The sequence below is a fragment of the Anser cygnoides genome, chromosome 4 (assembly GCF_040182565.1).
Source record: "Anser cygnoides isolate HZ-2024a breed goose chromosome 4, Taihu_goose_T2T_genome, whole genome shotgun sequence".
In the NCBI taxonomy this organism is placed as follows: Eukaryota; Metazoa; Chordata; class Aves; order Anseriformes; family Anatidae; genus Anser; species Anser cygnoides.
Window position 1 is genome coordinate 2,505,846 of NC_089876.1, and position 27,904 is coordinate 2,533,749.

The window sequence follows — 27,904 nt, forward strand, 5'->3', positions numbered from 1 at the left end:
CCCTGTACTGAGCTGTTCCTAACCCTCATTCTCATTACTGACACGTGGTGGTCTACGAGTCAGGCAAATTGTGTGACCGGCGGCCTACCGTAGGCACCAGTACCCAGGCTGAAGTGTTGAAAGGGGGAAAATGAGATTGCAAAGGTGCTCCCAGCCTGCTCACATGGGCAGTGAGACACCAGGTGATGCTTGGATGGCTTGGAAACCAAAGGTGAGACCCCAGTGACGGCAGGGGGGTTACATCCCACTTCTTGGAGGAGCTGAGCAGAAGCACAGAGAGAGCTCTGGTTAGCTGCATCAGAAATCCGCAGGAAGAAAACAGATTGGAAGTTGGCTGTCACAGTGAATTTGCCTTATGTTGCACTTATCACGCTGTTGACACTATATAAATAATAACATTTTATGATTTATTTATGAACATGCCTGGAGGTGACCTCCAGCTGTAGACTTGGGAAGCCATAATAATCAGACAGCCATTTAGATATTGATCTCTCAGAGAAAAAAGAAATCCGTGGAGCTGGCACCAGAGGAAATTAAAAAGACAGGCGGATTTTCTTGGAGACATTACTGCATGGAGAAGAAGGCCAGGGATCTTCCATCACGACAGTCATGGGAAAATCAGTTTTGGGGAGGCATCTCGGAAACGGGGTTGGGGAGGTGGTCAGGGGTCTCTGGGTGTTACAGATTAAAGGAAGGAATTGAAGATGCTGCTCTGCGTGGACAAAATACATGCAGTAAGTGATAAATTACTTTAGGGACAATATCATAAAGACTGGAAATTTCCAGCCAAGTGGTGCCTAAGAACCGAGACCTACGGGCATGGGAGAAGTGCTCACAACTTGTGTGCGCCTTTCTGCCTCCCTCCCATGGAGGAACGTGGAGGTCCCAGCTGAGGGCTCACCACCAAACTCTTCTGGGACCAGTCCTTCCATCGCTTTCCTCTGGCACCCTCAGAGAAGAAGGAAAACACAGTAAGTCTCCACCATAAAAAATAAAAATAAATAAATAAATAATTGAAGATTCAGATCTGGGAACCTGAAGAAAAATCCACCTCGTTTTGCTTGGACTTACATGAAGATCCCAAACACCTACATGGAAATCTAGAGGCTCCCGATTTCTTTCAGTTTCCCTGTGGCTCTCTGTCAACGTGGTTGCAAATCATGCTAAGCTGGGAAGCTGCCAATGTTTGTTTTCCGATAGAGTCCTGTAGAGTCACCAGACCGTCCTCGTGGGAAACCCTGGGACTTACTGGAGATAAGAGAGGAGCCGCGAGGGCTGTAGGCCTCACCCCTGTCCTTACTGCCCGTGCCCTCCTCACCCAAATCCACCCTGCAAACCAGTCTGCCCTTGGACAACGGCCAGGGATGGCATCTGCTGGGCCACCAGCCAGTGCCTCCTCCAGGCAGACCAGTCTCCCCAGTTCCTCGCGTTGATGAATGCTGACAGCGCAGATCTCCTCTCTGCTGCTCCCGCGGAGGTGGGGAAGCAAGGCTTCCTGCAGATTATTTATAGGGCACGTCGTTATTTATGTGCCACTTATCTTGCTGCTGTCAGCGGCCGCACGGCATTTCGGCATCACCAGTTAATGGCGGTGGCTCCGTGATGGATCTTCCCTTGCATGTTCCTAGCCAGACGGCAGCTTTGTTCGGTCCATGTGTGAGTGTAAAACAAAATAAAATGAAACAAAAACAAAAAAAAAGATTGAGTTTCATTTCAGAGTTCCTTCACTGGCTTCCTGCATTGTTTTCTTTTTATAATCACAACTAGTGTTTATTCCAGAGTGTGAAATCTCCAGCTCCCCTGATCTCAGTGAGTTATTCTCCACCTAACTGATCTGTCCACGAGAAAATCTCAGCATATATAAATCAAGCCAGATTTCACTCTGGCATCAGTCCCTCCGTACCCAGCGGGTACTGGGGTTTTATTTTCCTTTATGTTTTATGCCCTGTTATTAATGGGAGAATTAAAAAAAAAAAAATGCACTTCAGCTTTTGCAGATGCCAGCTAGTGAAGAGGCATAAAAATAGAAAATGAAAGATTAAGCATGCTTATTTATGTAACATTTTTTCTGTCTGGGGGTTATTTACCAAAACAATAACTCTCTAAAACTATCACCCTAAAAGATACACAGAAGTTTATTTAATCACTAACTTAAACTTCCAGATGTTCTGCTGATGCATGCTTAAAATCTCCACGAGTAACCCGTGTTTTATTTTACTTCTAACCAGAGAGGACAGGATTTCTAGTCCTTAGTGGTATCAGCAGGGCTATTATTTAGGACAATTTATTATTTAATGCTGCTTTAAAATTGCTCTTGTTCCTGCAAAATACACAGAATGACACGTTCCAAAATGCAACATAAAAGGCCACAAATTACCCTGACCGGAGGGTGGATTTGTCTGCGTTTTGTGAGAGCGAGGGGAATGACAAATAGCTGGTCCTCAGTAAATCTGCCCAGAACTGCACTCCCACTGCTTGGCCGCAGTGAACGAGAGGCCCCAAATCCTGCAAAGCTGCAGGGAGAGCTTCCAGGGATGGGAAGGAGCAAAGGGAAGAAGAGGTGCCAGGGGAAAAGTTTTCCTTTAAGTTGATAAGAAATAGGAGAGGGGGTGTTGTATGCAAGACCTTTGCAAGCACTTGTGAGCCTGAAAAAGCCAATTTTTCCTCTCTGGTTCCCTCCCTCATCCTCTGTTTGGGTTTATTTTTTGCACTGAAGTGCAAAAGGTCCTGGCTGCGCCGCTGCTGTCCCAGTTTACCAGAGCTTGTGGCTTCGTGGGAACTAAAAGACAGGTCTCCAAAGCCACCGGAGCACCTCGCAGAGCTGCAGGCGAGGCGAGGTGCGTGGTTCGGGGCGGTGGGCTCCGTCCCCAGAGGGTCCAGGGCTGAGTCCCACAAACTAATCCATCTTTTTCCCCCTCTCCAAGCAACATGCTCTAAAAACTTTTCCAGCCTTCTAGGGAAATTCGATTCATTTTATTTCTTCTCTGGTCCTGCAGGACTTTCGGTAAAGAGGCAGCTCCTCCAAAACTCCCTCGCTGTCTGTTCTCCATCCCCTCTTAGATCAGAGCACTCAGACATCAGTGACTGCCCCTAGCAAGCACTGGAAGGGGAAAAACTCCATCTGGGGCCCCTGTGGATCTTCCTTCCTCCAAAATTATTAGCCCCTGTAGAGCAAACATGTAGAATACCCTGTGTTTTTCACAGGTGACATTACGTAGCCCTTCCCAAAGAGGACTTGTGTGTATGGCTGTGTGTACATGCACATATTTTCACGACCAAGTGATCTCATTATCTCCCTAGCTAATTATGAGGCTGTTTGTGGCAGCTTGCATCCAGCCGCTGCGCGTTCAGCACTACTTTTATGGATCGATTTTTCCCTCCTTGCTTATGGGGTTGGTGAGCACAGCACAGCTTCAAGCGGGTCAAACTCATGCTCCACATCCCCAGAGAGGCTAATGAAATTCGACTACGGGATATAGGCTGCCCAACATCAGGTACGGGGCATTGCAGCTCCTCCTGGTACACTGCTGAACAAACAAGGAGGGAAAAGGCTTAGAAAGAAAGGAAAGCCCCTACCCGGGCAGCACATTTCAGGTTCCCGTTGCACACAGCCTGTGAATTCAGCCTGGTCTGCAGCTGGGTGTCACAGCGACCCAAAACCGTCCATGTGAGGATAAGGATCAAGCAGAGTTTTGCAAGCGAGATGCATACACGGCACCAAACTGCAGCCACGTGCTCAGTCCTGGTGTGTTTTGCAGTGGCATTTTAAGGGCCTGAAGTGAGCCAGGTGCTTTCTGCTCACATCAGAGGAGGTTGGGAGCTTTGCTGTAAAGAAACCAAAGCACACCGCCACCTATCATCAAGAATTTGGCACGAGACACTGACATAGATGCTGTTATCTACCTGTTTCTAGAAAAAACAGACACCAACGACAGCATTAGTTCCCTGAAGTGGGGGCGACGAGGAGAGCTGCAGAGATGTGCCTGCAGTAGGAACTTCATCTCTTTGCAGCAGGGAGCGATGAAGTTGCCTTAACCTTACAACTTCCCTATTTCCTTCGATTCAAATGGACCGAGGAAAGCCTTTCTGACAGAGGAGGGGGCCACGTGGCCGTGATTTGCTACCTGTCAGGCATGCTGAGACTCTGGGGTGGCTGATACTAGCGTGGCAGCTATTATAGTTGATGGCTCTGTGCAGTTATTGGACCCCAGAAATGTGGATAAACTACTTCTCATCCGCACGGCTGGCCCCCTTCACCTGCACTCCCATCTCTCCCGGGACTGCTTCTCAAATTGCAAAGCTCTCAGCAGCTTCCAAGTGAGCCATTGTAAGGTATTAAATCTGGCAATGCAACTCTTTTTTCTTCCTCCTCTAGAGACAGGCATCTAGTTCAGGTGAGAGCAGAATCCCTAAAAGACCAGGATTTATTTTGTTCAGTGCTGGGCTCCTGAGAGCCAAGGACTTTGCAGTCATTTGCAATTAGCTGCGGAGGGAAACATTGTCTTTCTTCCCATGGGAGCACAGCAATCCTAGCAGGACCGGGCATCACTTTGTGTAGCACATGCGGCCTCTGACCCTATTTGGGATCGTGATTTATAGGATCGTGCACGTCTCCTGATTTACCGAGCAGCTGTCTGGGAGCTCCTTACAGACCCTGCAGTTCAGGGCTGGCTTTTTCCTCCCCTCACCTTTGCACAGGATTTACTAGGCTGGAGGGAGTTGCCTTTAACAGACAGGGAGACAGAGCCTTAAAATCATATTCAGACATAATTTATACCTGGGTGGGTGGGTGGATGGATGGATGGATGGACGGATGGACGGATGGATGGATCAAGAGCATTAAACACGTGCATGTGAAATAAAGAAGTGTAATTATAACTTGCTGGAGTGAAGTGTACAATTCACTCACTGCCTCCCCTGGATTTTGTGGTTATCCCAAACTCCTGCCTTTAATATAAACGCTCATAAAATGTCAAATGGTGTCTGCATGTGGATATAATTAAAATCCAAGCATGAAAACACAATTATTTGAAACTTGTTTCTTCCAGCTTCCTAGCCTTCTGAGGCCAGGCTGCAGAAAGCCTAGTGAGATCTGATTTAAAATGCTTATTCACTGTATCATGAGCTCTTGGCAGGTTATTATTAATTATAATGACTTTTGTTTTCCTAGAGGAAGCCTGCCTTGGTTTTGGCAGCTATGAGCTCTGCTTACAGCAGCCTGGGTGTAGCTGGGGTAGAGATCCCGGCAGCAGAGGACAAGGGAAATGCACGTACAGGTTACAAAGGCCGAGTAGAAAATCTGTCTGAGCCTGCAGGAGGAAAAGGTCATGGGGAATTCCTTCTCTGCCTGTCCAGCAGAGACCAGACCTTTCTTCAGGGTCCAGGTGTTTCCAGCAGATGACACAAGACAAGGCCGGGGTTTCTGCGCAAGCCTCCTGCCAAATTTCAAAGGGTGTGAGGGGTTTGTGGTGCGACAGAATCACAGAATTGTAGGGGTTGGAAGGGACCTCCAGAGATCATCGGGTCCAATCCCCCTGCCAAAGCAGGTTCCCTACAGCAGGCTGCCCAGGTAGGCGTCCAGACGGGCCTTGAATATCTCCAGAGAAGGAGACCCCACAACCTCCCTGGGCAGCCTGTCCCAGTGCTCCGTCACCCTCATCGGGAAGAAGTTCTTTCCCATGTTGGTGCGGAACTTCCTGGGCTCCATTTTGTGGCCATTGCCCCTTGTCCTCTCCCCACAAACCACTGAAAAGGGTTGGCCAAATCCCTCTGTCTCCCACACTTAAGATATTTGCAAACATTGATGAGATCCCTTCTCAGTCTTCTCTTCTCCAGGCTGAACAGACCCAGGCCTCTCAGCCTTTCCTCACAGGAGAGTTGCTCCAGGCCCTGTGTCATCTTTTTGGCCCTCCGCTGGACTCCTTCCAGGAGAAAAAGGCAGGAATCAGAGGTGCCCCAGGACTACATGAGAGGCAAGGTAGCCCAGAAGTGTGTCTCCGTTAGCCACCAGGACAAGGCCAGAAACGCTCACAGGACGGGGTGGGGATGCGGCTCGCAGCAGGGCGAGGTGGGATTGCCCGGCCTCGTGTTGTGCTGAGGCCGGTTTAGGTTTCTACCTGCTCTCACGTGGGATTTAGCTTTCAGATGGCAGCTGTGGGCTAGGACCTTACCCCGAATTCAAGCTGAGGACCCCAGCCGAGATCCCTGTGCAGGTGCTGTGCTCCCTGACAGAGCTGCGGGTAGAGCAGTTAGCACAGACCGGAGGAGATGATCTAGGTGTTCCTGCTCCGGCAGGGGGATTGGGCTGGGTGATCTTTCAAGGTCCCTTCCAATCCCTAATATTCTGCGATTGTGTGAGATCTGAACCTCAGAAGATCAAGGCAGAGGGTTCCACTTTCACCACACTACCTTAGTGCAAGAGCAAAAATGGGTCGGCACCAGTTAGTTGGGCAAGGTGGACTTTGGGGGAAGTGGTGAACATCGTGGTTTTTTGTTATGTTTTCATTCCAAACCAGAAACTGCTTGTCCTCTCCTCCGCCTTGGAAATGCAGGAACCTGAAAGCTCAGCAGCTGCTCCTACAGCTGAAAACCCATCCCTCGACAGTGAAACCCGTGTCTGCTCTTACAGCGCGGGTTATCCTGGAGCAAAATGCATCCCCGCCTCCTCCGCGTCCTGCAAGAGCAGCCGTGCTTGAGACTCAAGGACGGGGAAAAGCTTCTTTAATCCTGAGGAAATCATGGGGGATCAATGCCAACAGCGAGTTTCTGAGTCTTTTTCGGCATGCAGTGCTCCGTGGCCTGTCAGACACGTACCTGATTACATTACCTTGTGGATTTATTTCTCCTGTCACGCCAATAGAGATGATGAAGGTGTGTTGTTCTTGGTTTTCCTTTCTTTTTTTTCTTTCTTTTTTTTTTTTTAGCTTGAATTTTGCAAGCATTAAAGGCTTCACAGTGGTTGAATAACTTGAAATTGGATTTTCATCCCCACAAAGCCCCTGCAGAGGTACAGCTCCGGCGCAGGTGATTTCAGCCTCCAATTAGCCTGGCAGTGAAAGCTCAGCTCCCACCCAGCCACAGCTGGTCACTTGGGGCTAACCCCTTAAAGCATTGGAGTACAAAATTTCCAAGGGAAGCCGTGCATTGACAATTAAATTAATCTGGTATTTATTTCTAACACCTCTGAGCCAGCTCGGTAAGGTGGGGATACGAGCATCTCTACCACGGCTGTGCTTCTGCCTCTTGTAATGATTTATTACTTTGGAAAAAGGTCTGAAATACTTAAAAAATAATTTAAAAAAATATGTAATAGGCCTGGCGACTTAGTTGCGTATTAACTTTTTCTCCTAGGTGCAATACCCAGCATCAGCACCAAGGCAGCCCCCTCCAAGCAGTGGGTTGCTGGGTCTCTGCTCTCCTCCAGCCAGGCTGCACCGCGGCTGTCACCCAGCGCGCTGAAATGAGTAAGGTATAGGTGTCTTTATTCAGCACAGCATCCGTTTAGTCTGCAGATGATCTAAGACATTCATCAAGTTAGCGAAACTCGTGTTCTCCTGTGCTGACAGGCTGAATTACACAGCGGGAGAATTCGGGCAGAATCCTAAAGAGTTTGCGTGTTTCTGGCCCACTTCACTCTGGCTGCGGATTCAGCCACCCTGATGGGATCCCCAGAGCCCTGTCCAGCTCCTGGCTGGACGATGATAATTTTCACGGGGAGGAGAGAGGATATAAATTAGGAAGAAAAAAAAAATGGGATTGGGTTCTCAGGGTTTTTGCAGGGGAGTGAGCAAGCGTTATTCCGATCCTCCTGTTTGCAGCTAGTATTGCTCAAGGGCCACAGTGAGACCCAACGGTAAGTAGAGGAATAACCAGCACATCGTGGCACTGCTGTTCAGTTCATTTTGTGCTTTACCGAGTCGTTAGCTGTTAGGGTTCCTCCCTGCAGAGAGAGATGGGAAGGAGCTTGATCTGCAGAGCAAACCTCGCAGTGCTGCTGGCACCGAGGCAACCGAACTGCAGGACGAAAAGTAACCTCCCGGCTGATGTCTTTGGGATCACAAATGATTTATTGAGACCTGCCGTGGTGCTGAGCACTGTTTGAAGGAGCAGTCCCACAGACCATGATGAGCGACCCGTTCTCCTCACCAGAAACCCCACTTGCAGCTTCTCTTTCAGGTCTGTGGCTCTCTGCCTCAGCTGGCGGTGCTCCTGGCTTCTCTGGAGCCTTCAGCCCTTCTGCAAGGAAGAACCCCCTTACATATGCACATCAAAATACATGTAGGAGCCAAACTCGGCGTAGTGACCTCCTTTTGAACATCCTAGGCTTCACTGAGGGTTCAGCCCAATCGTGAAAATCAAGCTGAGCTCACGGCGATGCATCTGCCTGCATGTAGGGAGTTCAGCCACTTGGCTCTCCCTTGTTTCTTTCCCTCACTGATGACAAACTGCTTCCTACTCAGCAATGCAGCAAGCACCAATTCGTGTCCATCCAGCACCTCTTTTCCAGACACCTGGCTGAAATGCACGTCTCTGTTCCTCTCAAGGGTCTGCTCGCTGCTTAGCAGGTCACCTCGACCGTTTCTCAAGAGGATGAGCACCGCGCTGCCACGCTGAATTTTGCTCTGCAAGTTGTTTTCCTGTTGCATCTCTTGGCTTAGCTGTGGCTCTTGGTTCCCATACCCAATTTTAGGACTTGGTCTGTGTGCCATAGGAGCGCACTTGAGAATCCGCCTCTACTTTTTCAGCCCCAAGGTCTGCAAAAGAGGGCACGCTACAACACGGGGACACAGGGGAAGCAATAAAACCTTAGATAAGCTGGCGTTATCACATGGGGAATATCCCCTCCTACCCCTCAGCAACACGTGCAGATAGCGAATCTCCTTCCCTGATGAAAAGATATATTAAAAGTCTTATTTATTTCCCAAATAGATATTGCTTCATTAACTTCTCGCTACTGGCTGTCGGTTTTATCTCTCTCTGTGCTGTAAAATCAAAAATCAGCTGTGTAGGTAATTCCTACATCCGACACGCTGCCGCATTTCTGCAGGGGCTACGTTGGCTGTGTCAAAACTTTGGAAGTGAAGAATTTTTGAAGCAAATTATCTGGTGGTGCAGGTGGGTTTGTGCTGCTGTCGGTGGGCGTGCTCCATCCACGGCACTCTCTCTCGAGCCCCGTTGTGCCATCCTGGGTTAGATGAGCCCTCTGGGCTTTGTGCTGTGGCTGCATAAATGTTTGGCACGGGGAGCAAGCAGGAAAAATGCTTTCCACCTGTATCAAGGGGAATTGATCGCTGAGGAGCCCAGGTTCAACATCCCCTAGAAATGACACCGCTGTGACTCGTTTGCAAGAGTCCTTCTCCCCCAATGTCGTTTGGGAGCTTCTCATCTGTGATTGCTCCCACGACTACGTTTGAGGATGGCATCGCTATTTTTCTTTCCAGCTGGTTCCCAAGCACCTGCTGGTGGGAGGTTTTGGGGCCAGGGCACTCTGTGTGTGCCCGCTGCAGAGACGGGCACTGCCTAAAGGGATCTCCCCCCTCCACTGCAGCCGCTCTTGCACTCCTAGGAATAAATAGCCGACCACAAATTAAAACAGGTTACCGACTTTTAAGACACCAAATGACAAAACAGCCACTGTTGTAGGGAAGCCCAAGAAGTGAGCATCGTGTCCGTGCAGAAGCCAGGAGGGTGCTTGTTGCAGTTTCCAGCTCCTGCCTCATGCTGTAGGGCTCCCTTTGGGATCCCACGCGCTGCCGCGAGCCAGAATAACTTTAGGGGTCCAGAAGAAAGAAGCTGCTGCCGTCAAACACAGGGCACGTTTTGAGGATATAAAGAGGAAAGACATCCCCAGCCCTGCAGTAGCCGTAGGAGGCGAAGCACCAGGCTATGTTTCATAGTCAGCTTTGCACCTTTATTGTGCTTATGCTGCCTCCTGGTGCCTGCGGAGCGAGGCGCTGAGCAGCTTTCCTCCTGCGCAGGCAGGAGGCACGAAGCCACCGGAGAGCCAAAAATGCCAGCTCCCACCTGGCATGCATCCAGCTCCAGAGGCTTTGTGCTGCTGTTCGGTAGCGAATTCGGGCCAGGCTCCGCTGTCGCTGCTTGCAGCAGGCAGGACCAAACCCACCGATGCACGAACAGAGAGGTTTTTGGAAAGCCAGCTCCCGGGAGGCAAAACCTTCCCCGTGCAAGTCCCATTTTCCTATATGAACAAAGTTTTCTCAGATGCGTGAACGTTTTGGAGGTGTTATTTAAGCTAATAATAAGATATATTCAAGTTAACCAAAATGTGATATGTTTAAGTTAATAACCATGAAGCCTTTTGTAGCCCAAGCTCCCCCCAGAAGCATCTGGGGTGAAAACCCAGCACCAGGAGGGGTTTTGCATGGGCAGCTGGCACTCGGGGCTCTTCCTCGTGAATCATTGCCCGCCCTTCCTCTTGCTTTGCCTAAATCTTCTTCAGCTCAAGAAATGACCAGTCACTCACGTCAAAACTCCCGATATTCACAGGCCACATCCTCCAGCTGTGTGATTTTGTGCCTGATGCCGGTGGCTGCGTGGCAGCTGAGCGGCTCCTGCCTCTGTGGACAGGCACGGACTCGTCAGGTTGTGTTGTAGAGAAATTAACAGAGCCGAAGGGAAACTTCATGCAGAATAGGAAATGTAAATTCACAGAAAGAGAAATGGTGCCTCCTATTAAATGGAGAAACAGCCAGCCCAGGGCAATCTGCTCCTGCAAAGCATCTGCTGGGGCTGCTCCCACGTGCCCCATCGTGCCACCAGGTTGTCCTCACCTCTAGGCAGCCCCCATGGCCAGGAGATGGTTCTTGGTATTTTCTCTTGGGACTTCCTAAGAAAAAGGTTTGTTTCTTCTTAAGAAAAAGCTGTTTGTGGCTGATTGCAGGACGATTTACAATGCAATCACGATGCTAGCAACGTGCCCTTGGATTGCTCTAAATCATCTGCGTCAAGAGCTTTACAAAGGCTGCCACGCCATCCTTGCGCTGTATGAAGATAAGCGAGGGGTGGTGATTTCATGGTTTTTGCCTTAAAATAAGATGTTAGCAGTGAAATCCCAGCTCCTCGGCCCTGCTCTGCCGCCTGAGCTTGGCCCTGTCGTGGTGAAAGCAATGAGATCCTCCAAGGTGAAACCATGCGTGTTACAGTCCTGACTCATCTCCTAAACCCATGACAGCAAAGTTAGCTTGATCACCGACGGCAAAGGCTGATAGAGCAAAGGCAGAGCTCCAGGCCTGAAAACTCAAAGGGTTTTCAAAAGTCAGCGTGTGCTTTTACCCCAAGCAAACTCACTTGCTGTAGCCAACTCATCCTAAAGCTCCTGTGGAGCTACAGACACCATGCCTGCTCCCTCATGACATTGCAATGACATGGTGGAAGTAAATCCTGCTTGGCCCTGTTTGTCACATTTGGGATGACATTAGAGCCCACGGAGGTGACACAGAGCTAAGTGTAAGGGATGTTTTAAAAATGAAAGGAGTTTCAGAGTGAACGTCCTCTTCCCCAAACTAAAGGTACGCTTCGTGGGTTTCCTGCTTCATAGCCAGCATGGAGCTGTGGGGATTTCATGGAAATCAAACCCAGATCACCAAGGCACCGTCATCATTTTCATGGAAGCGGAAATAATTTGCACCGAATATGAACACAAATTCTTCATGGAGACCAGGCAGAGACAGGTCTTCTGCACAGAGTGTAAGTGATGTGAACGTTCCCCCTTCCTCACCCGTCTGTCTGCACCCAGCCCTCTGGCTGCTTTGCCAACAAAAACGACTATCCCCAATGAGCCTGGTTGTAAAAACACCCCCTGCGACAAAAAAAATACGTTTTTTGGCCTTTGGAAGGTTTCTGTGGCTTGCCTTTCAGCGCAGCCCAGGGCTGTGCCTTGCAAGCGCCTGTGCTGATGGAACTAGCGGCACGTTGGGGTTTAATGAGCTGCCCTGAAAGCACTTGGCTTGAAATTAGTGTTGCCAGGAGGCCGTCAGGCAAACACCGAGCTCCTTTGTTTCGGGGGTAGGCGACAGCTATAAATTGCCATTTCACTCAACAGCTCGCTTCCCATTGCTCCCCTTTAAAGACTGAGCAAGGTGATGAGCGGGATGAAAAGCTCCGGGTGAAGACAGACGAGGGGAATGTCAAGGTCAAAGACGGGCGATTCCTCACGCCCTTCTTCTGCCAATGGAAGAAGACATCCCCCATTGGCAGGACATCGCTTTAATATCCACATTTTAGCTTCCTTTAGGCAATAAATAGTGAGGAGTATCAGTGCGCTGGCTAAGTAGCAGTTGTATTCACACAAACCCACGTGCATTTTGCATTTTTTCTTTGTGGACATTGCGGGTGCTCTCACCGGGGGGCTTCACCCCTCTTTTTTTACCTCTTTTCTTGCTTTCATGCAGCCCCCCTTCTGCATAAAGGGCCCCTCCACTCCTTATCTCCCCCAGCTGGTGGGGGACAGTTCCCACTTGCTGTCCCTGCTCGCATTTTAAGTGTCCTGTTTTGGGCGGGAAGACATCGGGTTTCCTTAATTTTTTCTTCTGTTTAGGAAAAAAAAAAAAAAAAAGCTCTTCCTTTGTCTCCCGGAGAACAAAGAAACGTGAACACGCTGTTTGAACACGGAGGGCTGAGCCCATCCCCAGGGTAAAGGCACTGCCTTAATAGGGTTACATGCAGCAGAAATTTGGCTCCGGGTGTGTAATCACCGCCTGAATTAATGAAAAAAGGGTTTCTTTGGATCAGGCTGAATAGCGCAGCTGCAGCAATTATCTCGTCACTCATCAGAATGATGAGAAAATTAGTTCCAGATATAAAACCGGACAATGGAGGCGAGACACCTATGGTTTATTTATTTTCCCTGCTAATGACACTGCAGGTTGCCTTTCTGTCCCCATATGGTTCTTGCAGCCCCTGCCGCATGCTTGCGGCTCGCAGCAAAGCCCTCAGGGTTCACGCCAGGCAAGGCGGGGACCTGGGCATTTTTTTTGTGTAAATTCGCTCCTTTTTGGGAAATCTGCCATGGCTGTGCCTGGGCTCACCCGGACAGTCCCCCAGCTGGGGACACGGGGGGCAGCACTGTCACCCGGACTGCAGTGTGCATGGATATTTATCCCCCTCTGGGGACCCACAGCAATGTTGTGGCTTCCAGGGTAATTACCAGCTTCGCGGTGCTGGTAATAACCAAGATGGGCAACTATATTTTGGAGGGAAGCTCAACACAAAGGGCTCTTGTGAGTGAAGAAGAAGAAAAAAAAATGTACTGTGCAATAAGACCAAGAAATTTTGTTGCCTATTTCACAGGATTACAGACAACGCCCCCCCCCCCCCGCCCTTCCTGCACTGCCCGATGAGGGCTATTGGTGAGAAACTGTATTTCCAGGCAAATTGGCAGCAAAACTGCCCCACGAGATGGAAAAAAAAAAAGATTTTGGTTCAAGGAAGAGAACCATAGAGGACCAAGAGTAAAATGCAGCGCATTGGTTGCTCTTAGACCTCAAATCAGCCCCTCTGAGAATCCGGAGCTTTTTGTACAAGAGCACCAAGACCCTCAGATCCCTGCTGGGCTCTCATTGTACTGTGATGATGGGTTTTGATTCCTGACGCACCTGATGGAGTATCTGTGATGCTGCAAACTGGCGTCGTCCTGCTTGCCATCATCCCTTGATGTACACACATCATCTTGGCCAGGTTCTGCCCCACGCTCGGCGCAGGGTGACCCCAACAAGCTCTTTGACACCCCAGATATCCCCTACGTGTTTCGCAGGGGCAGCCCCAAACCTCGGACGGCTGGTTAAGGCTTTATTCTGGGTTTTGGGGGACTTCAGGAGGTGGCCACATGCTGGCATTCTGCGGCTCGGATGCAGGTGCATCATATGGTGGGGAAAAGTTGCTAGGTGAATTTAGTGCTTTCATTTAAGTTACCTGCAGGAATGGAAGCTTCTACAGGAGGAAAGATTGCAATAACTGCTGCTGGTTCACCGTACTCTCCCTTTGAAGAAGGCTTGTAAGAAGCTGCATGGAAAAGTATGTGATTTGTTATAAGAGTTTTTTTTTTATTTATTATAATTCAGAGGCACACAGAGACGTTGCTTAAATGAAATTTAAATTCCAGTTTTGCTTGTGTGCCCTGCTTCCTTCTGCGAGCAGCTCCCGGGGACCCATTTTGTGCATTGTATTGCCAGCTGACAAGCAGAGCCACATAAATAACCCAGCTGCTGCTAGCGGGTGTCACGCATGACTGCCAGGAAAGGGCTGACAATGCCCCTTTCCCCGAGGAAAGCTGGCGAGGGTGAGCCGAAGCGGTGGGAAAACCCTCGGGAAGAGGCTGCCCGGCCGGCTCCGCGCTGCGTTTCTCGGGGAACGGGCAAAGCAGCCGCCAGTCAAAGCCGGTGACCTTGGGTGACAGCAAAAAGCGCATTTGCCCCGTGGGATTTAGCCGCCCCGCCTGCGTCGCTGCTGGGTGATGAGACGGCTGCTGTTTGGGGTGAAATAGGAGAAAACATTGTCTTGCCTGCAACGAACCAGTGGCACCACAGCCCAGCGATGTGGTATTATTGCTATTGGAGACAACAAATAAATGAATGCCTGTGGGATTCCCACCGGGATATTGCGCTGCTGCAGCCAGCGCTTCGCAGGCACCCGCTGAGAAATTCGGTTCCTGCTCCCATTGCTGTCACCCTGGCTGGGCCAGCCCTCGGGTAGATGGCAGGCAGTAAATCACAGTCCTTTAGAGGAGGCTGGTGACGGTTTAGCGCAATGTATTTGCACTCAGCAATCCTTTTGGTGGACGTAAGTGAAGCCTGAGACAGAGCCCACATAGGAGAGTTGAAGCCCAGTCCTCCAGCCCTGCACGCTGGATCTCAGCGCTCCTCCCCAGCTCAGCAGTCTGCAGACCCCCCGTTTCTCACCCTTTTCTCCCCATAGCCTTCCTCCTGAACCCTTTCTGCAAAGATGCTGGTGGCCGGCAGCCTCTCCTCGAGCCCCAGCCGCTCTCAGAGCCACACAAACCCCGGGAGCAGCACGGAGCAGCTGCTCTCCCCGGGGTCATTTGGGAAAGAAGCGGATGCGAGCTGCTGGAAGAGGCTGGGGGTGATGCAAGACCTGGAGCAGCTTGAGTCATGAAGTCAGCTACAGCCCAACCCCTCCAACGCTCGGTGCTCAGCACACACGGTCCTGCAGCACAGAGCAGCCAAAAAGCAGATTTGGGGGCCAAACGGCAGGTTTCAGGCCATTATTACCTAAGACCCACAGCACATCCGACAGGGAGACCCAGCAGCTGGCTGCGTGCAGCACTGATGCCTTGTCTTCCCCGCAGGCTCGTCACGGCTGGGTCTTCCTTCCAGACGCTTTCCCCTAAGACTGTTTAGCTCATGAAACGCAATAAAGGTTGCTCACCGGGGTTCAAGCTGAGCTTCTCTGAAGCTTGCCCGCCAGCTCTGATTTCTGGTGATTTCCCAGCTTTTAAGCAGCAGACTGGAGGGTTTCACTTTCCAGCTGTAACTGTCCTAGAGGTAGGGAGAGAGGAGTTTATTAGTAAACCAAGATTTATGGCTGGTTGAGCCCGTGTGCTGCGTATTTCGCAAGAATAACTGGGAACGGGGAAGCTTTCCTTCCCAAGGCTGGATTTTAGGCTCTGCTTGATGTTTCACTAATGAGTGGTTTCATTCTTCTTGCTCCCAGACACAAAAACGCCCTGCGCCGAAGGGCAGCGCATTGACCAAATTACTCCCCTTGCATCCCCTTCCAAACCTCTGTAATCACAAGTTTGATTTGCAAAGGCTCCTTTTCCTGGCCGTTTCGCAGCTGACCCGGTTAAAGCGAGCCGTAAAACGAGCCGTGTTCCCCCGATTTGTCTTGGTGGCAGCGGGACGCGGCGGCTCGCGAGCCCTGAATGCCGACATGCAGGGACGCTCGCCCCGTAGATCACCGGGATCCGTGGGGGACATCAAACCGATGAATACGTGGTGTGGAGGGGACAATGAGCTCGGCCCCATACATCACGGAACAAAAACCCAGGCGCTGAGCCCGGCGCGGGGCCTCGGCTGCCGGCTTTGTCCCACCCACGGGACCCCCGCCGGTTCCCATGGCCCCACCACGAAGGGGGGCTACGAGCTCAGCCCTCCGCCCTGCGGACCGAGGCAGGATGGAAGAGGAAGACAGACTGCTGCTGGCCTTCGTCATCACCTGTGTTTTCACGGATGATGTCCCGCGAGAATGAGTTTCATTTATCAAACAGGGTGAAGGCGATCACCGCTCAGCGTTTGTCCATCAGACCCCTGGCTTCCCGCGGAGCAAGCCGAATGGGAAAAAATAGCTTTCCAAACGATGTCGGTGCTGCTTCCTTCCCCTCGTCCTGGCTCCTGGCTAGCAGAGAGCTCGGGGCTGCTTCACTGAAAGCTGGGAAACTGCAGGGGGACGTGGTCACGAGCTGCATCTTGCCATACAAGAGGTCTGGAAGGAGGTGGCAAGGCAGTGGTGACTCTGCGGGCTGGAAGTTAGCAGCAGCAGGGTTTGCAGGTATAAAATCCTTCTTTGGGGAAGGTGAGGAAATGGTTAAGAGGAGTCAGATCCGCTTTCCCACTGTCTGTGGTCCGCTCCTCCCCTGTAGGAGAGGGTCAGCGCCGGACCGAGCGTGGTGGTGGGCAGGAAGCTGAGGGAGATGTTGGCCTCAGCAGCACGAATACATCACTTAGATGAAATGTTGGCAAAAGGAGAAGAAAAGCTTAGGTGGATTTTCCCTTCCTGACATCCCCGGCCCTGTCAGCTCGCAGCCTCTCTGAGCCAGAAACCGTTACAAGAAGCAGAGTCCGAGAGGGGGAAATTCCAGATAGAGAGATCTGGCTGTCTTCTGGGGAAAGTGCAGGGCAAGTTAGGGAGGGCGATGGACCCAGAGAGAGGGAAACAGCTCTGGGAGTGTGTTTAGCAGAGATGTGCACCAACACAGCACAGCTCTCTCGGATCTTTGCAGAGCCCCTAGCAAATTTCCAGTGTGATGCAACGGGGTTCGAGGGAATATAAGCATGCTGGCACGTCGGCTTTCTTTAGGCACCTTTTGTGGGCTTTGCAGGAGCCCAGAGCCCTCCAGGACCACCGGCTGAGGAGCTCTGCCGTGCACGGGGAGGATCGGAGATGCTCCTCGCCTACGCATCCAGCCTTTGAAGACGTTGCATTGCCTGAAGTCGCAGCCTCTCCGGGCCTGATGGTTGAGACAGGTAGAGACTTGAGAGCAAGCTGGAGAGCTGTATAACCTGGTGCTGCCGCCTTAAATCATGTTTTAAGAAGCGTATCTCCAGGCAGGGTTCAGAGGAGACTCCTGGAAGGGCGAAGCAGAGGGAGGGGAGGGATTTGAGCCCCAGAGGGAGCGAGGTGGGAGAGGTGGGAGGCTGGTCCTGGAGATAATGAGATGCAGGGGAGGCCACACAGCAGGCGCAGCAGGTCCTGGCTTCCTCGGTGCATCTGAGGCTGAAATGAATATGTCAAAGGAGGGGAAAAGAGATGGACATAGGGCTGGTTGCCTCCAGGAGCTGGTGGCCACCCAGCAGGAGGATGGCCGTAGTGCTGAGGGTGGATAAGCAGAGGCTGGGGTCAAGCACTTGGAAAGGAGCAGGTCCAGGGAAACGTTTGAGGTTTGGGGTTGTAGGACCCAGGGAGGTTGTACTGTCTCCGTCCTTGGGGGTTTTCAAGATGACATTCAACAAAACCCTGAGCAGCCTCATGGCTGACCCTGCTTGGAGCAGGAGGTTGGAGCAGAGACCTCCTGAGGTTCCTTCCAACCTGAATTTCCTTACAATCCTATGATCCTAAGACATACCCCGACGGTTCTGCACTTGCAGAGCCTTTCCAGAGCATCCAGGAGTTACAGAGGAGAAGCCAGCACATCATTCCAGACAATCATTTCCTGGTTTTTATCAGACAAATTGCACACTGGTAAATCTGACATTCCCAAGCAGCTTTAGAAAATGTTACCTTTAACCTCCAGGGTCACGCTGCGAGCAAACAGGTGAGAACTGAATCTGATTTCACGGAGCCAGACAGAATAACACCAGGGAACAGAAGCTGGGTGGATTTAAAAAAATCACATTTCTTTTCCATCAAGAAGTGTCACAGCGTAACACCCAGAGATGTCTCAGACCACGCTGGGATTAAGGAGCCGTGACACTGAACTATTCTCAGGGACTATTCTCAGGGACTGTGGTTCCCCCATCCGGCAGCAAACGCCTCCCTGCTCCTACCACCGCTGAAGAAGTCAACGACAACTTCAGCAGTTACCACCAACAGCCCCAAATTCCGATTTCCATACCTGCATGGGGTAAGCTACAGCAAACTGCATCTCATAAATCTCTCCATAGTCACCCTCACACCTCTCTTTGCTGAACTCTTCACTTAGAAAGAGCAGGGCTATAAGAAGAAGAAACATCTGGTGGCAGTGCTGGTTTTGTGATACATTTCCTGTGCTCGCAGGATCTCGGTGTGTCATGTCTCCATCATCTCCTGTGCTCACCTTGCTGAGAATGAACTTGCCTTTTTATTTTCCTTGACTCGGGGGTTGCCTTTTGCAATGAGAATAAAACAATAACTTAAGGGTAGAGGAAATCTTAGTATCTGCCTCCCCCAAATAACACCTGAGAAGAACTAAGATCTTTTAGCCTGGAGAACTTGGATAAATGGAGAGGAAGTATTTATCGCCATCATCGGTTATTATTCAATTTTCCCTCCCAAGGTAAAAAGTGGGAAACTTTTGTTACAGTCTTGCTTTATCCCCAGCTGGTGCTATTCATAAATGTTTCATCAGGAGCTCTGTAGGCAGCACGTCTGTTCTTGGTACGAACACATCCGCTGCTCTGAGGACCCTGCCTGGAGGGTGGACTCTGCTGAAACATTTATGGGATCCCATAAACTCTACAGGATCCCATAAATCTGAACGGAAGGGAGGAAAAACAATTCTTACAAAACACAGTGGGCGACTACCTTGTTTGTTTACCACAGGAGTATGGCATGCTTCTTTTTTTTCTCTCTAAGAAGTCTGAATTATTTCCTTAAAAATGCTGTCACAGTGGGAGAGCGGCTCATTGTATTCCTGATGCTACACATGGATAAAAAATAAAATAAAATTGAAAGCCCTGAGAGATGTACCCTTGGCTCATAGGAAGCTGGAAGCTGACTGTGAGGTCTGTGTAAGCCATAAAGCTTTTCTGTTTGCTATTCGTAACAGTTGTGCTGCCCGTGCCACCGTTACCAGCAGCATCTCAGCTGTGCCTGGCACCACAGCAAGAACCAGAGCCAGAGCTGTGACCTCCAGTTTTATTTCTGTAGCTGCCTCTGCCCGGTCAAACACAAGGGGTGGAGAGACATCTCCTAATCAGTAAGTTGAGGACATCTCCTAATCAGTAAGTTCCAGCATCCTGGAAAGTCCTCCAGGATGGCCCATGGCTGGCATGGACAAGGACATCAAAGCCTTCCAACAGCCACCAGCCTCCAAACCAACAAAATGAGCAGCCAACGCTTTTTGGTGGGAGTTGTTTGGCACGGGACATCTCAGTAGCACGGGATGTATGCGCTTATTTTTGAATCAGATGCAGTCATCGGCCTGGGGGTGAAAAGTTTTGGTGTTCCCTACACGGAGGTTCTCCAGGTGCACGTCTCGGGGCTAACAACAGTTATTTTCAGCCTCTGTGTTTCCAGCATTGTTTTCCCCATCGGTGCAGCAGGGATCTACTAAAAATAAAAAGGTATTCATGGGAGAGGGTGCAAAGGCAGCTGTTTCCATAGGCAGGTGCCAATGCTGAACTAGCCAAGCTGAAAGCACAGTGAGAGAGAGCACTATCAGGTCAAGCAGAGCCTTTACCCAGGTTTTGTTGTTTAATATCGGACAAGATTTAGGCCAGGAGAACCCACTAAGGAACACCACCAGCAGGTTCCCCCCTTTCCATAGCACTCCGCTTTCCTCTTCCTTTCTTTGGCAATTGTGATGGATTTCATTCAGTGTTTGCAGCCTTCAAAACATGCAACAATAGTGGGACAGTGAGGCTCAGGAAGCGGGGGAGCAGGAGTAGCTGACGTAGTGTCCGCTCCAGCCATGCTGCCAGGCACCCCTTCCCCTTCCACTTCACTCCTCCAGGAAGCCTGACCTCTTTTGGGTGTTTTCCAGGCTGTTAATCTGCTTTAGCATCACAGGGGAAGGCAAGGCTGTGGATAGCAACCCAGGGCAATGCACCAGTGGTTTAAAATGCCTTCCCTTGTTGGCTTGAAGAAGGGACTTCAAGGCAAAACGGCAGCAAGCGCTGTCCCAGGAGGTTGTCCTTCACCTCTCCTCTCCTCTCTCTCCATGGCCTTGTTGTGTATTTGGGGCTGAGGAGCTCTGCATGGCCCTGGGCAGGCGGGTGAACACTCCCATGAGGCAGGACTATGGCCATCGGGGTCTTGCTTATGTGGCAAGGAGAAGATGGAGCCAACACAACACCCATGTACTGGATGAGGATGGGGCTTGCTGCAGGGAAAGGACGTCAGGGGCACGCTGCTAGGAGTCGTTCCCTTCCCTGCACGAGTGCTGGATGAGGAGGGAGCCTGGCCCTGGGTTTAAGGCTAGTGGTTGTAGCCTTGTAACAGAATCACAGAATCACAGAATAATTAAGGCTGGAAAAGCCCTTCAAGATCATCTGGTCAAACCACCCCCTTACCACTGTCACCCACTGAACCATGTCCCCGAGCACCACGTCCAACCTTTCCTTGAACACCTCCAGGGACGGTGACACCACCACCTCCCTGTCATCCCATCCCTACACCTGACCGCTCTTTCTGAGAAGAAATGTCTCCTCATTCCCCACCTGAACCTCCCCTGGCACAGCTTGAGGCCATTCCCTCTGGTCCTATCACTGGTTACCTGTGAGAAGAGGCCGACCCCCAGCTCCCCACACCTCCCTTCAGGCAGTTGCAGAGAGCAATGAGGTCTGCCCTGAGCCTCCCTTTCCCCAGACCAAACACCCCCAGTTCCCTCAGCCGCTCCTCACAGGACTTGTGTCCCAGGCCCTTCACCAGCTTCGTAGCCCTTCTCTGGACTTGCTTCAGGGCTTTGGTGAGCAGCTGGTGCTGCTCGTAGCACACCAGCAAGCTCATCTTGAAGCACATCCACAGGCTAAAAAATCAAGAAGAGCTCAGGATGGACACGGGATGTACACCGTCATTGTACGAGATGGGGCAGGGCGGCATGACACCTGGCTGCGGGACATTTGTATGTGGTGATATCGGGTCACGGCCCGGTGTATTTATCTGATCTCTGCCCCGTGGCAGAGGGTAAAGTCTGATTTCGGTTTCAAGGGCAGCACAGCCCTGGAACAAGCTCCTACCTGAAGAGAGGGGTTGGTGAAGTCCACAGCTCCGGCAAAATATATAGCCGCATTGAAATACAGTGTAGAGAGAGGGTGTGGGACAAAGGGCTGGGTGGTGGAGGAAGAGGAGGATGCACTCTCTGTGTTTTTTTAATTTTTTTTTAAACAAAAATCATGCCCAAGGGACTAGCGGAACAACTCAGTGATCCTTGTGGGTCCCGTCCACCTCAGAATGTTCTATAAGCCTGGGACTGCACGATCCTCATGGCATCAAGTTGTGTCAGGGGAGGTTCAGGTGGGGAATGAGAAGACATTTCTTCTCAGAAAGAGCGGTCAGGTGTAGGGATGGGGTGACAGGGAGGTGGCGGAGTCACCGTCCTGGGGGTGCTCAAGGGAAGGTTGGACGTGGGGCCTGGGGACGTGGTTCAGTGGGTGACAGCGGTGGTAGGGGGGTGGTTGGGCCAGATGAGCTCGGAGGCTTTTCCAACCTTAATGATTTTGTGATTCTATGATTCTGGGGTTCTTTTATTTTATGATTCTGTGACCCCACAGCTCAAAATGGGGCACGTTTGGGGTGGGGGGGGACCCAACCCCACAGCCCTCAGGGGTCTCGGGCGAGCCCATACCACAGCGGCCGGGGGGGGGCCAGAGGGGCTGTGCCGGGGGCTGGACGCGCCCATGACAGGAGGCGGGGGGTGGGCTGGGCGCTGCGCCGGGGGACGGGCGTTGGACGAGCCTATTCTCGTTGTGCGGGGGGGACAACAAACCACATCCCTCACTCTCTTTACACCCATCTATTGCCGGAGGGAGAAAACCTTTAGAACCTCCTCGAAAATACTTAAACTGAACGTCGGGCTGCGTTCTGTCCGCCGCCGAGGCGAGGAGCTCGGGCGGCGGTGCGGCCCATCCTCCGTTCCCCCCCCACGTCCGTTCAGAGGTGGCGCGGGCGGGGCGGGGCGGGGCGGGGCTGCGGGCCGCGGTTGCTGGGGGCGCCGAGGTGCCGCGGCTCCCCTCAGCGGCTCCCCTCAGCAGCCCCCCGCCGTCGCCATGGCGCTGTGCGGCCGCTCCGCGCTGCTCCGGCCGGGCCCGGCCCCTCGCCCCTCGCCTCGCCGCGCCCCCGCCGCCGCCGAAGCCTTCGTCAGGTAACGGGAGAGGGGGGTGGGAAGGGGCCGAGGTGGGTGTTGGGGGGTTGAGGGGGCTGGGAGGGGGCGTTGGGGGAGGGCTGTGGGGGCTGTGAGGGGGCTTGGGGCTCTGAGGGGACGCTGTGGGGGCGATATGGGAGCTCTAAGGGGTTCGGGGGGGGTCTATGGAGGCTCTTAGGGGACGCTGTGGAGGCGATATGGGGGCTCTGAGGGCTGAGCGGGCTCCACTGGGGCTCTGAGGGGACGTTATGGGGGCCCTGAGGGGACTGGGGGTGATATGGGGGCTCTGAGGGAGCGCTAAGGGGGGCCTGAGGGGGCAGGGGGGGGCGTTTGGGAGCTCTGAGGGGGCCAGGGGCGATATAGGGGCGTTTTGAGGGCTCTGAGGGGGAGCTGTGGGGGCTCTGGCATGGCTGGGGGCTCTGAGGGAGCGCTGAGGGGGCCAGGGGTATTGCAGGAGTGCTGAGGGTGCTCCTGGGGAGGGTTTTGTGGTGTAAGGGTGTGGGGGCGTCGAGGAGTTCCCTTGGGGAAGGGATGGGGTATTTCGGGAGCTGCGGGCACTGAAGGTGGTGATTGAGTAGAAAAAGGAGGTGTAAGGGACTTGAGGGGGTCTTGGGGCAGGGTGTGGGGCTCAGGGGGTTTGGAGGCACCGAGGGAGGCTGCAGGAGGGGTGGCAGGGGTGTCCAGGAGCGGTTTGGGAGAGGCAGGGAGGCCAAATAAGGGGTACCTGGGGCAGAGATGAGGGAGAGTCAGTCCTGGAATCGTTAAGGTTGGAAAAGCCCTCCAAGATCATCTGGTCCAACCGTCCCCGTACCACCACTGTCACCCACCAAACCACGTCCCCAAGCACCACGTCCAACCTCTCCTTGAACACCCCCAGGGACGGTGACTCCACCACCTCCCTGTCACCCCGTCCCTACACCTGACCGCTCTTTCTGAGAAGAAATGTCTCCTCATTTCCAGCCTGAAATTAGGTTGCATTTATGGAAACAAAGGAGATCAGCGCGGTGTGTTTGTGTGGGCAGCTGCTGGGGGGCTCGTGCAGAGCTGCCTGGGGGCACAAAGGCGCTGAGTTTCAGGAACAGGGAGGGCAGGGCTGGAAGGAGATGGGACATGGAGCCGTGTTAGGGGATAATGGTGGCTCCCCGGGAGCTCAGGTGTCAGCTCAGGTATCTTTAGGTTGCTAGCTCTGGTCTCTTTTTCAAGGCTTAAGGTGTGTGCATTGAGCTACGGTCTGTTATCTGAAGTGTTTTGAGTATCCCAGAGAACAACCCATGGAAATAACGACTGCAAGCAGCAAGCATTTTGTAGTACAATACGTGGAAGTACTCACCAGTGAAAAATCAGATAATAGAATAACCGGGACGTTGCATATGAATTGCAAAATTGCTGCAAACAAACAGTTGGCCAAGCTATTTGGTATTAAAACGGCTGTATATTTGCCACAAGCTTTCTTTTTTGTTCGAGAAGGGAATAAGAGCATTTTTACTTGTCAGACAATGTGCCTGTAAAATGAGAAATTCTGCACTGAGAGAGAAATGGAGGTCGTTGTGTTTGACTGGAATACACGAACATGGCTGTTCGCGATGGTTGTGTTCCTTCTCAGCCAGCCGTTAGGAACTGAATTGATCACAAGAGGGAAGGCAAAAAGAAGGGATCTTTTTCAAATACTTGTTTCCCACTGAATAAATTAACCATATTTTTGCTTATAAGGAGCTTGCAGTTTGTTCATAGCTGGAGAGGATCTCACAATTCATTAGTAAGAAAATACCAAGAAGGTAAAACAAAACAAAAAAAAAAAACAAAAACCAAGCTGAAAGAGAAAATGGTTTCCACTCAAGCCCCCTTTCTTTATGAGTGATTTCTGTAATTTGAGATCCTGTTTCAGAGTTGTCATGAGAACGTTCAGGCTGTGAACATCTGCAAGCTTTCGAGCTCCGCTGGGAGATCCAGACAGCATCTGTAATTTGGCGTGTTTGTAGGAGGCATGTCATCCGTTTGGTTTTTTTTTCCTCTTCAACGTTCGTTCTTGTGCAGTTTTTTTTTCAGTCCAGATGGAGGAGGGAGGCCAGTGTTTGCAATAAATTTCCCAAGCAGTCAGCAGATACAAGGCAGTTAATAAAAATAACTTAAAACAAAACAATCCGTTACCCTTCCCTCCCCCCCGCCCCCAAGTCCCAAACAGGAATGGAAAAATTCTTAAGACTATATAAAGAATAGAGAAACGGCCAGAGATAATTCTTGGAGTTCTTCCACATGCTTCAGAGATTTGGTCTGCTGTGTGGTGTGCTGGAAGCTGGCGTTGCCACAGGGACCCGAAGCGCTGTAACGACAAAAGGAAGAAAGCAAGTTTTGTAAATGAAGAGCAAAAGTCCCTTGACTAAGAGATGAGCATTGGCCAAAAAAGGGTGCTCCTTTTTAGAAGGTGATGTCATGCTTCATGTGTCTGTGTTTAGTAGGGACCATGTGTTTTACTTGAGTATATGTGCTTTTTTTGATCAAAATTCCTGTTAAGCATCAGCATCTGAAACCAAGGTGAGCTCGTTCCGTTCGGTGCGGATTTGGACCCACCCAATTCTGCGTTACCCTTATGTAAAATAGCGTAGGCAAATCCTCGTTCTTATTTACCCACATTTCTAACAGGCACACAGCAAGAACTCATCTGCATTTTATGTGGGGAAATGCAAAGCGAGTACTTGGGTTTGTTTGACATTGTCTCTGCCTCTATGCCTGACGTTATTATCCTCTGCACCGTTCTGTTTTTAATCACCGAGTGGTTAAGTGTGTGGCTTTTTTTCCTACAGCTTCAGAGATCTGTCGGTGGGGTGTTCGGGAACATGGTGCTGCAGAGACAAAAGAGCTGTTGTGGTTTCCCAACCCATTCTAGCTGGGGACATACGTATCTGTGTTGCAGGATTAACAGTTTGTATCCGCGTGTTCCTTGGGTAATTATGCCGAGGGTCAGGATTTTGTAATGGTAGTTTCACCTAATTTTTTTAAAAGGAATGCTCTGTATTTTAGCTATGCAAAGAGGGACCTAAATTAGCTTGTTGAAGGGAGAGAAACAAACCCTGTTCCCTGCATTTGGGTAATTTTCTACCATGGTAGGGAGGTAAGAGGCGTTAGGGTCTGTCAGCTGCCAGTTTGGGGCCAGAGTTCAGTGGGATGTGGAAGTGGAAAGGCAGGGTGTCGCTTTGTTAGGTGATAGGTTTTCTGAGGTGAGTGGTTGGCATCCTCACTGACATGCTGCAGTTTCAGAAGGTGAAACTACGGAGCTGGCGTACACACATCAGGCTGTAAAATAATGCATCATGGCCACAAGTCTGGCTGGCATCTGCGTGTGCACAGCTGATGGGCAACCGTTTGAGTGCACCCGTGGAAGAACTTCACTTGGCTTCCAGCCCGTTAGCTGGTGGTGGGACTTCCAGTTGTCCTGAAACCACGCTGGCGTGTATCTACGTGACACTTACATTAAATTAAAGCAGGTCTTGTCTGCAAGCTGCTCACAGCAAACAAGTGTGCTGAAGGGCTGCGCTGGATCCAAGTGTGGTTACGGAAATACCGGCGTGAATATTGATGTGCAGCTTTATTAAATAGTGCTGCTGTTCGGGTGTGCTGGGGTGTGAGAGGTCCCAAACAAGCCTGGAGTTTGGAAACAGCACCGGGTAGTCCCAAAACCCAGTAAGAGTCTCTTCTGTGCTCCGAGATCCCTGGGTTGTGGTAATGAATATTACTCTCCAGTTAAACTGAAGAAGCAAGGAATTTGGTCCTGCAAAATGCACACCGAGTTGAAGTTTCTTCCTCTGCATCCAGTCTTAATGTTAGTTACTGAATGTTGCTAAACACTGAGTATTTCTAAAGACATGAGGTCTCCTGTTCATAGGCAAGTTGCCTGTGTTCTTTGTAGAGAAATTGTGAAAATAGCTGCAAAATTATCGTATGTGAGGTAGGTGTACACAATTGTCCGAGTGCCATGCAGTAAAACAGAATTATTTTGGTGAATTAAGGAAGCAAAAAAAAGAAAAAGGGGGTGGGGAGGGCAAAAAACCCCTCACCAACCAACCAAGAACAAGCATTTTCAGGCTTGATATTAAATTTCAAATAAACTGCTTTTGAAATTCATGAATTTGAGAGCCTTTAACTCAGCCTGGCTTCTGGTTTCTGTTTTCATAAATACCTTAAGATGTTGATTATGTCGGAGTGTGGGAAGTCCAGTGCTCTGCTGTATGCAGACAACAACAAGGGTTCTGGTAGAAATTGTGAGGTCAACAAAAAGCCTGCGAAGAATAAACTTTTTTTTTTTGAGGGGTAGAGTGGAAACAGATGGTGGTAGCAACCAGTTAACAAGGAGTGGGATCTGTGGAGGAAAAAAAAGCGTGAGCCATTCTTTATCTTTCCAATTTCTTATTTTTATTTTTAAATCAAGTACTTAAGGCAGACACAGCCTTTAACGTTAGGTAGACAGCACGAATCCCTCCAAGTCATTCCCCGAAGACGAGCCTTGATAATGTGAAGATTTGCACGATCTTGCCAGGGGTGTCTCCGACGTTGCTTCCCCTTGTCGGCTGCTGTCTGGTAAAGCTTTACCACGTGCGGGTTTTTAAGACTGCCTAGCCTTTGTGGGGGAGGAGTGTAACATCTGCCAATATGGAGCAAAACATGCTCAGCTCAGCGCTCCCTACGGCAGCGGAGTTGCATCCATCATCCGAGCTGCACGGTGACCACAGCTGCACCATCCCAGGCGTTGGGCAAGCCAGCCTGGGGGAATCGGGGTAGGAATCAATGGGGGATCCGTGCTGGTCCTGATCCTGCTCGAAGCACTGCTCGATTGCGACGAGAAAACGAAAGAATTGAGCTCGCAATGAGGGGTGCAGTAGAAGAAATACGTTGTGGAAATATAAATTTAAGTTAAAAAGCCGGGTGGCGTTATTTTCGAAATATATTTGTTTTTCTCTGACTGTGAAAGGCACAGTTGTTAATTCTCCGTTTGCTGCCAGGCACGGCGTGTGGCGCTCTGCCTGTTACCGAGCTGTGACAGGCTAGGCTGTTATAAAGCAAGGTACTTTGCATAATTAGTAGAAGACGTGTGAACAGATGAGCGCTAATTCTTAGAAGTTAATGACTGTTAATTTTCTTCCTTTTTTTTTTCTCATCTACTCCAAGACTAGCGGAAGATCAAGAATTGAATCAAGAACCTCAACGGAGCGTTTCTTAATTGGCCTAAATGCGCGTTATTACCAGATGCTACCCCAAAACGTGGCTTTGCTTTTTGACCCTCCTTCCTTGACAATCAGATTAGCTTGTAATGGCTGAAAGGATTATATATATGTGTATTTTTTTATCCATGGTCTAGAGTTTGTGACTTGACACATGGCTTCAAGGTTGTTGGTGAGATACAAAGGCAATGAGAAGGCTGAGACAGTCCCTTGGAGC

General features: G+C 50.8%; 1 protein-coding gene and 1 long non-coding RNA gene across 5 annotated transcripts in view; one reads left to right on the forward strand and one right to left on the reverse strand.

Moving 5' to 3' along the window:
- Nucleotides 1-348: 348 nt before the first annotated feature.
- LOC136790855 (uncharacterized) lies at nucleotides 349-6,276 on the reverse strand. Its single transcript, XR_010831622.1, has 3 exons — nucleotides 6,171-6,276; nucleotides 816-949; nucleotides 349-712 (listed from the first exon to the last, which is right to left on the reverse strand). It is a non-coding gene; the product is annotated as an uncharacterized lncRNA (long non-coding RNA).
- A 16,035-nt stretch (nucleotides 6,277-22,311) lies between these two features.
- The window catches only part of DNAAF9 (dynein axonemal assembly factor 9), a 74,723-nt gene continuing 69,130 nt past the window's right edge, over nucleotides 22,312-27,904 (forward strand). Inside the window, exon 1 of one of the 4 annotated variants that reach the window (XM_066997069.1) lies at nucleotides 22,312-22,474. In XM_066997069.1, the coding sequence (XP_066853170.1) occupies nucleotides 22,380-22,474 (95 nt within the window). In that variant the 5' untranslated portion in view covers nucleotides 22,312-22,379. Of the gene's footprint in view, nucleotides 22,475-24,742; nucleotides 24,897-26,876; nucleotides 27,244-27,904 lie in introns of those variants that run through there. The other 3 variants (XM_013182288.3, XR_007170048.2, XM_048081561.2) reach the window with 3 other exon arrangements.